Source organism: Geotrypetes seraphini, chromosome 3 (genome assembly GCF_902459505.1).
Source record: "Geotrypetes seraphini chromosome 3, aGeoSer1.1, whole genome shotgun sequence".
Taxonomy (NCBI): Eukaryota; Metazoa; Chordata; class Amphibia; order Gymnophiona; family Dermophiidae; genus Geotrypetes; species Geotrypetes seraphini.
Genome location: NC_047086.1, coordinates 64,446,239 through 64,461,142, shown reverse-complemented (window position 1 = coordinate 64,461,142; position 14,904 = coordinate 64,446,239). Strand labels below are relative to the sequence as shown.

The window sequence follows — 14,904 nt, the reverse complement described above, 5'->3', positions numbered from 1 at the left end:
TTATTGCCTATTTACATTCAGTGCCTTCACTGGAGCCTTCTGTAGTTGGCCACTGTGTACTCTTATAATTCATTGAGACAGATCTGGAGCTGGGTTTGTAGATTTCAAGATTAATACCAATATTTCCTCTTTCCTGCCCATATGTCATAATGGTATTTTTCCCCCAGGCTTGTATAGCCCTACCCTTTTGGTTTGCGACCTTAAGGGGATACAGTTCCTTTCTCACTTAGCCATGGAGGATGGGAAACTTCGATTCTTTTCATCTCTCAGGGAGGAATTTAATTTACCACAGGGGGATGTTTACACCTATCTTCATATTCATTATTATATGCAGTGGCTATCCCCGGCTGATCTTGACTTTGATCATCAAGATTTAATATCAACAGCATTTACATTGGGCTCCCAGATGAAGGTGCCCCTAAGATTCCATCATAGATATTTGAAGAATGAGACCATAACAATTGCTTGCTTACAGCTTTAGGGAACCTGGTCTGGAGATTTAAATTGTATCTTTCCAGAGGACTTTATTCTTATGTACTGCGATAAAACAGCTATGTTTGTTAACTACTTATATGTACTATTGGGAACTGCAATATAAGATCTTGTTAAGGTTGTATATGTCCCCTAGGAAGGCTCATCTCATGAAGCTGACAAAAGATGCTACTTGCCCTAAGTGTGGGCATGTGGAGGCCAGCTTGAGGCATATGCTGTGGAATTGAACCCCTCATAGTCGTCTTTTGGAAATGTGTCTTTAATTATAATTGGACCCTTCGAAGAGTCACAATTTATCCAGGCCATTCTGTCTTGTTTGGACTGCTGCTGCCTTATAATTCACAGAAGAAAAGAGTGGGTTCATTTCTTCACTGGTCAATATTGGTGGCCCTTAAGTGTATAATGATTAAGTGGTTGGATTCTGAGGCTCCATTCTGGCAACTATGGTGCACTCAAATGCTTCATGTTTTGGCTTGGGAATGAAGAGATATATCTGGCTTTTCATCTCATCGGGGAGTGCACTTTGTCACAGGGCTGTTCCTGTTCCTAGTGAGGAAGCCTTGCCAAAAGAGGAAGGTAAAGTTTTAAAAACATTAAAAGTAGTCCCAAATCTGCTAATTTAATTCCCAAAGCAGCCCCTAGGAATGTTCAAAAGCCAAGCCTTCCCATAGTTAAACTTCCTCAAGCCATGCATATAGCATCCATAACTGGTTTAGCTTTTCCCAAACCAGTTATAAGAAAACAACCAGAGAAACTACATGTCCCAGCAGCCACGGGGCTAGTGAAGGGGAAAAGCAGGGCTGGAATATAAGCCACTCCCAATCAAGCTGAGACTGTTTAGGCCAGATTAGAAGGGCTCAGAGGGCAGGCTACTCACACTCACCTGCAGTGAGAGCTAATCAGCTCACTACAGGTAAAGAAAAGGGTTTAACTCTCACACACAAGGAGTTCCAGCAAGCCAGAGTCACACAGCAAAAAGAAAGCAGCAGACTATAGCCACAGAGAACCAGAAAGCAATAGTCTACCTCATGGCAACAAACTCAGGCAGAGGTTTGTGATGAAGAGGCTAATGATAAGGCTGATTCTGTGTTTGTGCTGGATAGTGAAATGGCAGATAATGACAGTCGTCTTTTGGAAACGTGTCTTTAATTATAATTGGACCCTTCGGAGAGTCACAATTTATCCAGGCCATTATGGAAATATGATATGGAAATAGAATGTTCTGATTTGCCCAGCTCTGAAGGTATGGACATAAGTTGAGAGCCATTGTTAATAAGGGAGCTGGAGGGAAAAGTAAAGTCTGCTCAAGTTTATTGAAAATGCTAAAGTTTTGGTTTTGAACTTTACAAGCCACAGACAGTCATTTTGGTTTGGGATCTGGGGAAGGGATCTTTCCAAGCTGATCCATTGAGGGAAAAATTATTGGAGAGGATCCCACCCTTGGGGCATTAAGCCTAACCCCAAGGGAGTTTTGCCAGGCAGAAGAAAAGCTTTCATTTTGTTGAAATAAGGCTTTTATGTTTTGGCATATTTTTGACTTAAACTGTAATTGTTTGGTTTGTGAATGTTTATTTGACACTTGTTTATGCTGGTGAAACGATAAACAGTAACCAAGAAAACTGCACCCAAAGTTTGGAACTCTTTTATTATTAAAGCAGTATCAAGCTTCCAAACAACCTCGCAAACCACTCGGCCGAGGTTTGTATGCACTGGGTTAGGCCACTTGCTGAACCCAGCTTGGCTGCGCCTGGTCACAGCTTTCAGACCAGATGGTAACCCTTCGGGACAACATTGACCTTTGCAGCTAAATCTTGAATAATTGGTAGGTTTGGGACTTTTCTGCTAAATTTGTTTTACTTTAAAGTGCCTTGTATTGTTTAGAGAACCCGAGGGGGGGAAGGGTTTGGGGGGATTGGGGTATTTCGGTTAAACTGAGCTGTAGCATGTCAGATTGTGTTGTAACTGTTTGATTGTGCTTTGCACAGCTCAATAAAAATTGTTTGAAAATAACTCCAATGCCATTCTGTTCATCAATTGATTAAAGAATATAATTTAATATTTTGGTCATTATGGGGTCCTTTTACTAAGGCACGCTATCCATTTTAGTGCGTGCTAAACGCTAACACGTCCATAGATTGTAATGGACACGTTAGTGTTTAGCACACGTTAAAATGACTAGTGCGCCTTAGTAAAAGGATCCTTTTGGCGAAGGACGTAAGAAGACTTGAGGCGGTCCAGAGGAGGGCAACGAAAATGATAGGAGGCTTGCGCCAGAAGACGTATGAGGAGAGACTGGAAGCCCTGAATATGTATACCTTAGAGGAAAGGAGAGACAGGGGAGATATGATTCTGACGTTCAAATATTTGAAGGGTATTAACGTAGTACAAAATCTTTTTCAGAGAAAGGAAAATGGTAAAACCAGAGGACATAATTTGAGGTTGAGGGGTGGTAGATTCAAAGGCAATGTTAGGAAATTCTACTTTACGGAGAGGGTGGTGGATGCCTGGAATGCGCTCCCTAGAGAGGTGGTGGAGAGTAAAACTGTGACTGAGTTCAAAGAAGCGTAAGATGAACACAAAGGATTTAGAATCAGAAAATAGTATTAAATATTGAACTAAGACCAGTACTGGGCAGACTTGCATGGTCTGTGTCAGTATATGGCTGTTTGGTGGAGGATGGGCTGGGGAGGGCTTCAATGGCTGGGAGGGTATAGATGGGCTAGAGTAAGTCTTAACAGAGATTTCGGCAGTTGGAACCCAAGCACAGTACAGGGTAAAGCTTTGGATTCTTGCCCAGAAATATCTAAGAAGAAAAAAAATTAAAAAAAATTTAAATTGAATCAGGTTGGGCAGACTGGATGGACCATTCGGGTCTTTATCTGCCGTCATCTACTATGTTACTATGTTAATGTAAGATAATACATTCAATGAGGCCAAAATTCTTTTTCTGTTCTTAGTGTCCAGCATCAACAGGGAATAATCTGGTATATTAAGGGGCTTTTACTAGAGGGAAGTGTGTGTGTCAGGTTGGATAACAAAGAATAATTAAATAAAATAAGATTTTTACATCTAAATCAAATTTTTTTTATTTAATTCATTTTTTAATTTAAATTGGTTTTAATTTTAAAAAATTTTGAGGAAAAGTTTATCTAAAGATAGTTTTCTATTTAAGATATATTATAGTCCAAAAGTTATTAATTATGAAATCAGAATTAGTTTTTAATTATGTAGCATGAGACTGTATAAACCAAAATACAGAAAGAGTCCACTCTGGTCAAATCCCAAGGAGTCCAAAAAGACAGCAGAGTGAGCCAGGTCTTCAACCAATGTAGCGCATATAGAGTATCATCTAAACATACAAGGGACTCAACATGGGCCATGTTTCGGCAATTGTGCTTGCATCAGAAGTCGAAGGTGCTTCTGAAGTTAATCAGTTGCCCATGGATATAATGAGACTGTATATTCATGCAGTGTTTAAATTTTTTTTTAGTAAGTTTTAATGGGTGGAGTAATGTCTACAATGATCCTGTTGTATGTGTTTGTATAACAGAAGAAAGGAATACATTTCTTGCAGAAACAATTGATACCTCAGGAAATGCACATACAGCCGAATACTTGCAGGAAGTAACAGCAAAAGCTGTAATAAAATGTGAACAAAATTTCAAGTGTCTGGTATGCAGTTTAATCACAGAAAGTGTTGCAAATGTATCCCAAGATGAGAAAAAATTTAGAAGAGCATGAAGAGAATATCAAACTAATAATATAGATCGCAGTGCTCATTTGCTATCAAACTTCATTGTCCCAGAAATAAAGACTAATGTTGAAATTGCTAAATACTTCCATAAAAATCATTTTGCAGCAGCAGCTCTGAACATAATGGATGGAACCAAGCTAACGCCTCTCACAAGATGTTAGAAGGAACTCTGTAGTGGACTATTTTGAGTAGTATATCAAGAACTGGCCTATTCTGATGACATGTGGTTGTAAATATTAAGATTATACCAGCAAGAATGAGCCTATAAGATGCCATGATTTAAATCAAGTCTTTCTGACTAGTGATTTAAATTGTGATTCTGTGTATGTTTACAGTATATAGATGTGTGTATATGTAAGATTTTTTTTTTTTAACTTCTTTCATTTTTTTGTTGTTGTCCAGCCTCAACAACAAGAAATCTGGTATATAGTTTTCTTCATAAGAGTAACTTGATCTGGTTGCATTTTCTTGGCACCTCATTAGACGCCAGCGTTCAAACTTATTAGGCACTCAAAGAACATGAAGTTTTAATGTTAGCCTCATTATAAGGTGTGAAATTATAACCAACTGGCAGCAAGCTGAGATTTATCTTAACTTCTAAGTAAAGTGTCAGTCTGTTATTTTTATTCAGAAGGAGCAGTATGCTTATCTCTTCTAGACAAGGAAACACTATATTTTAAATTCTGTCCATGCTAGTTTAAATTGCTTAATAAACCAGAGAGAGATTATGCATCATAATGAATTTACAATGGTAAGAACATAAGAATTCAATCAATAACAATGGAACAAGTCTATTAAATCCAAAGATCAACTATATCAAAGACTTGTATAACTCAAGAAGATGTATCCATACTAAACTCTCAGATACCTGCTTTGGTGAATCATCAAAGATTTCTAAAACAAAAATAGCAGGAGAAGGTATCAATCATTGAGAACAATAGGAAATTATAAAGTGCTCCAAAGTGCTTCAAAAATAAACTTTAAATAACTATTCAATAAATAGTGTATAGAACTCAAACAACACACTTTTCAAATGTTGATAATGAATTCACTGTAGTGATAAAGTAAACCCTACGGGGACCCATTTCACCACGTATGGCTTCTTCAGGGGTCAAAATTTGTGCGGCTTAGCTCGGTTAATGAGACAAAATGGCTTGTGATTTTTTGTTTTAATAACAGGGTCGCTGTGTTTCTTGCACATTTTTCTTTAATTTAAAAAAAAACCCAACAACTTTACTTTTTCTTTCTTTGTCACGGTGGGGCCTGCTTTGCGATCTCCACCGCCGGGTTTCGATTTTGCTGAGGCCATCTTCCTACCTATATCCAGGCCGGTCACAGGCTTTAAAAAGTGTAGCCATTGCCAGTGCGCGATCTCCCTTACTGACCCACATAGGTGGAGTATTCAGTGTCTCGGACCTGACCATTGTCCAGAGTTGTGTGTTCGCTGTACTACCCTTCACCTCGAGCCCGCAAGCATCGTCGAGTTCAGGTGGAGAAGCTTTTTGGCAGTATGGATCCCCTTCCCCTGATCTCGACCTCAAATCCAATTAAGCCTCTCATGGGGGTTCCGCCTTTTGCCTCGACCTTGGCTTCGCCTTTGATAAAGCCTGCCTCGTTCAGGGCCTCCTCGTCCTCGAGCAAATCTGCTAAGTCCTCTCCTGACGAGACGCTTGCCTCGCTGCCTCCCTCAGGTCAGGTGCCAGCAGTAGTTATCAAGCTGCCAAAGAAGCATATCTCCTAGTCAGAGTCATTCTTCCTCTTCTTCTTCGGAGACTACTCCTCCACAAAAAGTTCCAGACCCTCTAGTCTCAGAGTCATGTTTGGAGGCTATGATCCAGACCATTTTGGATCGTCAGTTGGGCAGTATCCTTGCCAAACTTCCTGCGACCTCGACTCTGCTTCCGGCAGTCCAACCTGAGCACTCAGCAGTTTCACCTGGTTTCGAGTCCTTGGCTGGGCCTCGAGCTGAATCCACTCGCTCTATATAAGGAGTCGAGGCCTTGGGAGTACCTTGAGAAGATTCTACACTTAGTATGCAAGGAGTAGACACTCTTTGCGAGTGTCTCATCTGGAGCATGAGCATGCTAATCAAGGAGCCGAGTCCTTGTCAGTGCCTTGAGATGCCTCGACACCAGGAGTTCAATCTCGTGTGGTGTCTCGATCTCCAGCCTCCAGCCCTCATTCCTCGCATAAGGCATCGCCCTTCCCGAGGCATAGGACAAAGACTTCTAGACAGTGAGAACTGCCTGGTTCGAGGCACAGTTCTCCACACCAGTCCATCGAGGCATTCATCGAGATACGGATCCTCTTCTCAAGAAACACCTCATCTCTCTATACCTCAAGGAACTTCGAGGCTTTCTACTCCGAAGTCGTGAATGCCTCCTCCATCGAGGGATTCTTCTCCCAGTGAGTCGTCTATCCCTGCTTATTCAGGCCTCAGGTGTGAGTACTCCAGGGAAGCCTCGCCCTCGTTCTCTGCTCTTCAAGGCGCTTCAAGGTCACCTTCCCCTCAAGGTCAACCTTCCTTGGAACAGATCTCCTTCTTGACTTTTCTACATCAAATGAGTAAGGAGCTCAAGATTACTTTAGGCTCTGATTCCAAGTACACTACTGAGTACTTAGAGGAAATGGGTATGTCTCGACCTCCTGTGGAGTCTCTCAAAATACCCATTAACAGACTCCTTTCTCAAACTTTCAAGAGGAACCTTGAAACACCTTATTTCATTCCTGCTGTTCCAAGCAAGCTGGAATCCTGTTATAGAATTATCCATTGCAAGGGCTTCGAGAAATCTCAATTATCACATCAGTCCCTTCTCGTGGAGTCCTCTTTGAAAAGGAACAACCCTTCCAAAGTTTATGCTACTGTCCCACCTGGAAGAGAAGGCAGGACCATGGACAAGTTTGGATGCCGTTTGTATCAGAATTCTCTGATGGCAACCAGGATTTTGAATTACAGCTTTAAATTTATCTTACTTCAAGCATTTAATTGACGCACTACCTGAATATTTCAAGTACGTTTCTCAATACCGTTTTACAGTTTTTCAGAATATCATTACTACTCTGAACCAACTCCACATGCATCTCCTTCAATCTTCCTATGATGCATTTAAGCTTTCCTCGAGGTCACCGCCTTCTCAGCGGCCATGCGCCGGCTTGCCTAGCTTCGCACTGTCGACATGGACCTTAACCTACAAGATCGCCTGGCTAATATTCCTTGCCAGGGCACTGACTTGTTTGATGACTCCATTGAGGAAGCCACTAAAAAGTTGTCTGAACATGAGAAGTAATTTGCTTCCATCATTCGTCCTAAGCCTAAGCCTTCCACCTCTAAGGGTTTCAGATCTTTACCATCTTACCAGCGGCGTTTTCCACAGGGGGTAGCTCCTTATACCAGGGCGCCTCCTAAGAAACCTCAACAGAAGCAGCAGAAACCTCAGACTTCTGCTGCACCAAAGGCTTCTCGTCTTTTTGACCAGCTACTACAGAGCATAACTTCCATCGTTCTGCCTCTGTCCTTTCCCCTTCTCATTGGAGGTCGTCTCCATCATTTTTATCAACGATGGTAGATCATTACATCAGACTTTTGGGTGCTGTCCATCATCAAGAAAGGATACTCTCTTCATTTCATCTAGGTTCCTCCAGATCTGCCTCCAAGAGAGTATCCTTCCAATCCATCCCAGACTGCCCTTCTTCTGTTTCTGTACCTAGACAACTGGCTCATCAAGGATTCAACATCTCAAGGGGTTATTCTAGCGACCCAACGGACTGCATGATTCCTACAAAGTTTGGGATTCGAAATCAACTTTCCCAAATCCCACTTACAGCCCTCTCAGAATTTACAGTTCATCGGAGCTGTCTTAGACCTGTTTGACTCAGAGCATTCCTTCCTCAACAACATCAGGATGCTCTCATTTGTCTCTGCCACAAAGTGTCTTCCTTGACTACAATTTCCGCAAGACACATGATGGTTCTCCTAGGTCACATGGCCTCGACAGTTCACGTGACTCCTTTTGCCAGACTTCACCTCAGAATTCCTCAGTGGACCCTGGCATCTCAGTGGCCGCAGGCTTGCGACCCACTCTCTCAACACATCAGAGTGACTCCTTCGTTGAGAGAGTCTCTCCACTGGTGGATGCTCTCTTCCAATCTCACCAAAGGTTTACTGTTTCAAACACTCCCTCATCAGAAGGTCCTCACGACAGATTCCTCGACCTACGCTTGGGGGGCTCATTTTGACGGTCTCTATACTCAAGGCCATTGGTTCAGCACTGATCATTAGTGTCATATCAATCTGTTGGAACTCAGAGCGATCTTCAATGCTCTCAAAGCTTTTCAACATCTTCACGACCAGGTAGTCCTCATTCAGACAGACAACCAAGTAGCCATGTACTACATCAACAAGCAGGGAGGAACAGGATCTCTCCCTCTTTGTCAGGAAGCTCAAAAGGTGTGGCACTGGGCAATCCATCACAACGCCTTCATGAAAGCAGTCTACAGTTAAGGAGAGAAAAACTGTCGAGCAGACAAATTGAGTCGTCTTCTTCAACCTCACGAATGGACACTCAATTCCTTCCCTCTCCATCACATTTTTTCTCAGTGGGGAACTCCTCAGACAGATCTCTTTGCATCTCCCCACAACTATAAACTGCCTCAATTCTTCTGCAGGATATACACTCCTCATCGCCTCAAGGCAGATGCTTTCCTTCTGGAATGGGCAAATCAGTTTCTCTATGAACATAAGAACATAAGCAATGCCTCTGCTGGGTCAGACCAGAGGTCCATCATGCCCAGTAGTCCGCTCACGCGGCGGCCCATCGGGTCCAGGAGCTGTATAGTAATCCTTTATCTATACCCTTCTATCCCCTTTTCCTTCAGGAAAGCATCCAATCCCCTCTTGAACCCCAATAGCATACTCTGTCCTATCACACCCTCTGGAAGCGCATTCCAGGTATCCACCACCCTTTGGGTGAAGAAGAACTTCCTAGCATTGGTTCTGAATCTGTCCCCTTTTAATTTTTCCGAATGCTCTCTCATTCTTCTAGTTTTCGAAAGTCTGAAGAATCTGTCCCTCTCCACTTTCTCTATGCCCTTCATGATCTTGTAAATCTCTATCATGTCTCCTCTAAGTCTCCGCTTTTCCAGGGAAAAGAGCCCCAGTTTCTCTAATCTTTCAGCATAAGAAAGGTTTTCCATACCTTTTATCAATCATGTCGTTCTTTTCTGGACCCTCTCAAGTATCGCCATATCCTTCTTAAGGTACGGCGACCAATATTGGACACAGTACGCCAGATGCGGGCGCACCATCGCCCAATACAACGGTAGGATAACTGCATTCCCTCCATTACCTCTGATTCTCAAGACTCTTGTCAAACTCAAACGGAAGCATGCAACCATGATTCTGATAGCTCCTCGGTGGCCCAGGCAACCTTGGTTCTCCCTTCTGCTTCAACTCAGCAGCAGGGAGCCACTACTTCTACCAGTTTTTCCCTCTCTGCTTACACAGAGTCAGGGGTCTCTACTTCATCCCAATCTGCAGTCTACACCTGACAGCTTGGTACCACTCCACTTAACTGCTACTCTACAGTTTTCTCAATCTGTACAGGACATTTTAGAGGCTTCTAGAAAGCCTACCACTAGATAATGCTATAATCAGAAATGGACTAGATTTTCTGCTTGGTGCACCACTCATCACAAGGAGCCTCGATCTGCCTCCTTGTCTTCAGTTTTGGATTACCTGTTCCACTTATCACAATCAGGCCTCAAATCCACATCCATTCAAGTCCATCTTAGTGCAATCGCTGCTTTTCATCGGCCTGTTGAAGGGAAACCCCTTTTGGCTCATCCTGTGGTTTCCAGATTTATGAAAGGACTTTTCAATGTCAAACCACCTCTCAAACCTCCTCCAGTGGTTTGGGATCTCAATGTTGTTCTTGCTCAATTGATGAAGCCTCCTTTTGAACCAATGGATTTGGCTCTTCTTAAATATCTCACTTGTAAAGTGGTTTTTCTCATTGCTCTTAAATCCGCTGGCAGGGTCAGCGAGCTACAAGCTTTAGTAGCGGACCCACCTTTCACAGTATTTCATCACGACAAGGTCCTCCGTACTCATCCTAAATTCTTACCTAAAGTTTTTTCGGAATTTCACCTCAACCAATCTATTGTACTTCCAGTGTGGACTGTAAGCGTGCTTTAGCTTTCTACTTGCAATGCACTCAACCACATAGATCTTCACCTCTACATTTTGTCTCCTTTGATCCAAACAAATTGGGACATCCGATTTTCAAGCGCACCATATCCAACTGGTTAGCGGCTTGCATCTCTTTCTGCTATGCTTAGGCTGGACTGCATCTATAGAGTCAAGTCACATCCCCATTAAGTCAGAGCCATGGCGGCATCAGTAGCTTTCCTCAGATCTACTCCTATTGAGGAAATCTGCAAAGCTGCCACTTGGTCCTCGGTTCATACTTTCTCCTCTCATTATTGTCTGGATACTTTTTCCAGACGGGTTGGCCATTTTGACCAGGCAGTATTACAAAATTTATTCTCCTGAATTGCCAACACTCCCACCATCCCTTTGTGGTTAGCTCGGAGGTCACCCACATGTTGAGAATAGGCTGCTTGCTTGTCCTGGGATAAAGCACAGTTACTTACCGTAACAGGTGTTATCCAGGGACAGCAGGCAGCTATTCTCACAACCCACTCACCTCCCCTGGTTGGCTTCTATGCTAGCTATCTGAACTGAGGAGATGCACGCCCTTGCGTGGGCGGAGAGGCACTTGCGCATGTGCAGTGCGGCAGTCGTGAACTTTCTAAGTTCTGCAAGCAAATCAGCTTGCAAAGCTGTCCGCATCCGGGCTCCGTGGATGACGTCACCCACATGTTGAGAATAGCTGCCTGCTGTCCCTGGATAACACCTGTTACGGTAAGTAACTGTTCTATCTAGGCTGTGAATAGTCCAGAATGCTGCGGTCCACTTGATTTATGGTTTGAGGAAGTTCGACTGCGTGGCCCCCTTCTACCGAGAAATTCATTGGCTGCCTGTTGAGGCCCGAGTTAAATTTAAATTTGCTTGTCTCTGCTTTAAAGTTCTATTTGGTCTGGTACCTAACTATCTAATTGATTCATTTTCTATAGTGCAGTCCAAACATACATGATGATGGGTTGTATCCGCAGAGGTTTTGTCAGCAGGAGACCTGAAGTAATGATGCCGTTATACAGATCCATGGTGAGGCCTCACTTGGAGTACTGTGTTCAGTTCTGGAGACCACACTACCGTAAGGACATACTGAGGATCGAGTCGGTTCAACGAATGGCGACAAGGATGGTCTGGTGGCTCAAGGATCTCACGTATGAAGAAAGACTAAAAAAATTGCGGCTGTATTCACTTGAGGAAAGAAGAGAACGAGGAGACATGATTGAAACGTATAAGTACATCACGGGACGTATCGAGTCGGAAGATGATCTCTTCTGTCTCATGGGACCCTCAACCACCAGAGGGCATCCGCTTAAAATCAGGGGAGGGAAATTTCAGAGCGACTCCAGGAAGTACTTCTTCACCGAAAGAGTGGTGGATCATTGGAATAGACTCCCACTGCAGGTGATTGAGGCCAGCAGCGTGACGGATTTTAAGAGGAAATGGGATATTCACGTGGGATCTCTAGGGGAGTGAACACTGGGGGGCGGATAATTGGAATGGGCAGACTTGGTGGGCTATAGCCCTTTTCTGCCGTCATTTTCTATGTTTCTATGAAGCTCCCGCAGTCTTTTTAACTTTCCATTAGTAAAGGATTGTCACTATAAAAAATACCATCAGCACCTCTTCTCTTTAAAGGCAGCCCTTTGGGATAGGGATTTGAAACCCCTGTTAAGTTCAATGCCATATTGCCACTTCGTGAAGCAATTGAAGACATATTTGTTTATCAATTAATAAATTTCTGACTTATTTTGGTATGTTTTCTTTTTAATCTTTTGTTAACTGCATAGAACTTACCGGTTATGCGGTATAGAAATTGTTTATTATGTTATGTTATGTAATCCCCCAAAAATGGCTAAGCACAATAAAATCATAATTTTCCACAAAGAATATTTTCTTCTAATTTTCTTATAAAGCCCCAGCATCTCCAAACCAGCGAAGCCCTGACCCACTATCCATGAGTTAAGGAGCCTCTGAAATATCAATTTCTGTTCATTATTACTGGTATTTCTTTTCCTGTTCAAAGCAAGCCATTGTTTTTGCTCATTTCATAAAGCTTGGAAAAGATTTGCTGATTGGAATATTCTTCTCTCTTAGTTATCAGCAAGATCACTACCTGTTGTGCAGTCTGATGAGAGATTGCAGCCTTTGCTTAATCACCTCAGGTAAGCTTTTTTTTTTTCTTCTTCTTCTAAAGATCAGGACAGGTTGACCACAGAGTTTAAAGGATAAGGAAAACATATACCCGTATTTGCCGGCGTATAAGACGACTTTTTAGTACCTTAAAATCCTCCCCAAAGTCGGGGGTCGTCTTATACGCCGGGTACAGTTTACATGCCCTTACTTGCGGGGCTGGATGTACTCAGTTCGCGCGGCTCTTCTTCTCCCTACCTTCTCTGCTTGCAGCACAGAGCGAACGGAAGTCTTCCCGACGTCAGCGCTGACGTCGGAGGGGAGGGAGAGCTTAAACAAAGCCCTCCCTCCCTCCGACGTCAGCGCTGACGTCGGGAAGACTTTCCGTTCGGCTCTGTGCTGCAGGCATGGCAGGTAAGGAGAAGGAGAGTAGCCTCGTGGTTCGAGTGGCTACCAAGAGAGAGGGGCGGCCGCCCCGCCCCGGTTGCAGCACAGCCGGCCAGGTTCCCTTACTTTTGTGGCACTTCCCCGACCGACCGATAACAGCCCGGGTCCGACAATCCTCCCTGCCCTGTAGCCGCGAATCTAAATTACCTTCTTACAGCAGCTGTAAGAAGGTAATTTAGATTCGCGGTTAAGGGCAGGGAAGTTTGTCGGACCGGGCTGTTGTCGGTCGGTCGGGGAAGTGCCACAAAAGTAAGGGGACCTGGCTGGCTGTGCTGCACCTGGGGCGGTAGAGAATGGAGGGGGGGGAGAAGGACGCTGAAATGCCATGGTGAAGACAGGAGGGGGGGGGGGGGAAAGGACTCTGAAAGCACTTGAAGACAGAGGAGGGAGAAGAACGCTGGAAAGCACATGGGGGAATACAAAGGGGTGGAGAAGGAAGAACGGGGTCGTCTTATACGGCGAGTATAACACAAAACTCTATTTTTTAACTAAAAGTTGGGGGGGTCGTCTTATACGCCCAGTCGTCCTATACGCCGGCAAATACGGTACCTAATTTTTAAAGGACCCTCATATTTCAACCCCTATTAAGCAGCATGAAGTCAGAATAACTAATTTGTGAGCTAAATGTTCAACTCCTTACCTCCAGTTTCCTCTCATTTTCCCACTGGCGTAGTAAATTTAACTTTTCATTTTAATAAAATGTGATTTAAATGTAGGAATTTGAATGGAACCTTTTGCCTTACAGTAGAGGGTTGGTTGATTTTTAGAATAAAGAAATTCATTAAGAATATTTAGGACATTTACTTGTAGACGGCAGCTAGAGAACAATTTTGACTGAGATTTGACATCTTCATTAAGAAGGATTTATGAAAGCTTTTTGCAGTATCCTATATAATAAAACGCTAGCCGCGCATGCGCACTCAGACCTGCGTGATCTGTGATCCCTGATCTGTGATCCGTAGGTCCATGGTCACAGTGCGTATGCGGCGGCCAGATCGGGAAAGCACAGCACAGCCGGCGACTCCCCCCTCACGCCCTCACTCACTGCCAAAACCACCACCTCCTCCTTCTCGCCAGCTCACCCGCCTTTAAATGAAGAGAAAAGCGCTGCACCGCGCTAACGCTGGCTTTGCTGTCTTCTGTCCACTGCGGCCCGCCCTCTCTGACTACTTCCTGTTTCCGCTAGGGTTGGCCGCAGTGGATAGAAGACGCCGAAGCCAGCGGCTGTAGCCGCCGATCTCTGTTCCTTCAGCAGGGGGAGGGGGGGTCTGGGAGGAGAGGGATCGCGGCCGCTCAGCGCCCCCACCGAGGAGCCCAGCAACGTTCCGCTGCCCGGGACCCGAGTCATTTGTCGCCCCCCCTTCCCTTCACACAGGCCCGACTGGCGATTTAAGCAGCGTATGCAGCAGTCTTCACACGCTGCTTCAGGCCCTTCTACTGCCCTGATTTGCTCTGGACGTGCCAGAGTAAATCAGGGCAGTAGAAGGACCCGAAGCAGCGTGTGAAGACTGCTGCACACGCTGCTTGAATCGCCATGTGTAGTCGGGTCCGCGGGAAGGGAAGGGAAGGGGGGGGCGGCAAAGGACTCGGGACCGCGGGAAGGGAAAGGGGGGTAGAGGAAACGCTAATGCTGCTGCATAGGGAACTGGTGTGTGGGGAGGGAATGCTACTTTGGACAGACAGACAGAGGGAGGAAGGGAGACAGAAAGACAAGAAGAAAGACACAGGGGCAGGTGCACAGGGAACTGTTGTGGGGGGAGGGAAACTGGAGGGGAGGGAAGTGCTGCTTTGGACAGACAGACAGAGGGAGGAAGGGAGACAGAAAGAAAAGAAGAAAGACACAGGGCCAGGTGCACAGGGAACTGGTGTGTGGGGGAGGGAAAAT

At 44.4% G+C, this 14,904-nt stretch overlaps 1 protein-coding gene across 1 annotated transcript in view; it reads left to right on the top strand.

Annotated features, from left to right (window-relative positions):
• Nucleotides 1–14,904, top strand: part of PRIM2 (DNA primase subunit 2) — a 280,515-nt gene that overhangs the window by 170,246 nt on the left and 95,365 nt on the right. Inside the window, 1 exon segment of the mRNA XM_033936564.1 lies at nucleotides 12,537–12,604. Coding sequence (XP_033792455.1) covers nucleotides 12,537–12,604 — 68 coding nt within the window.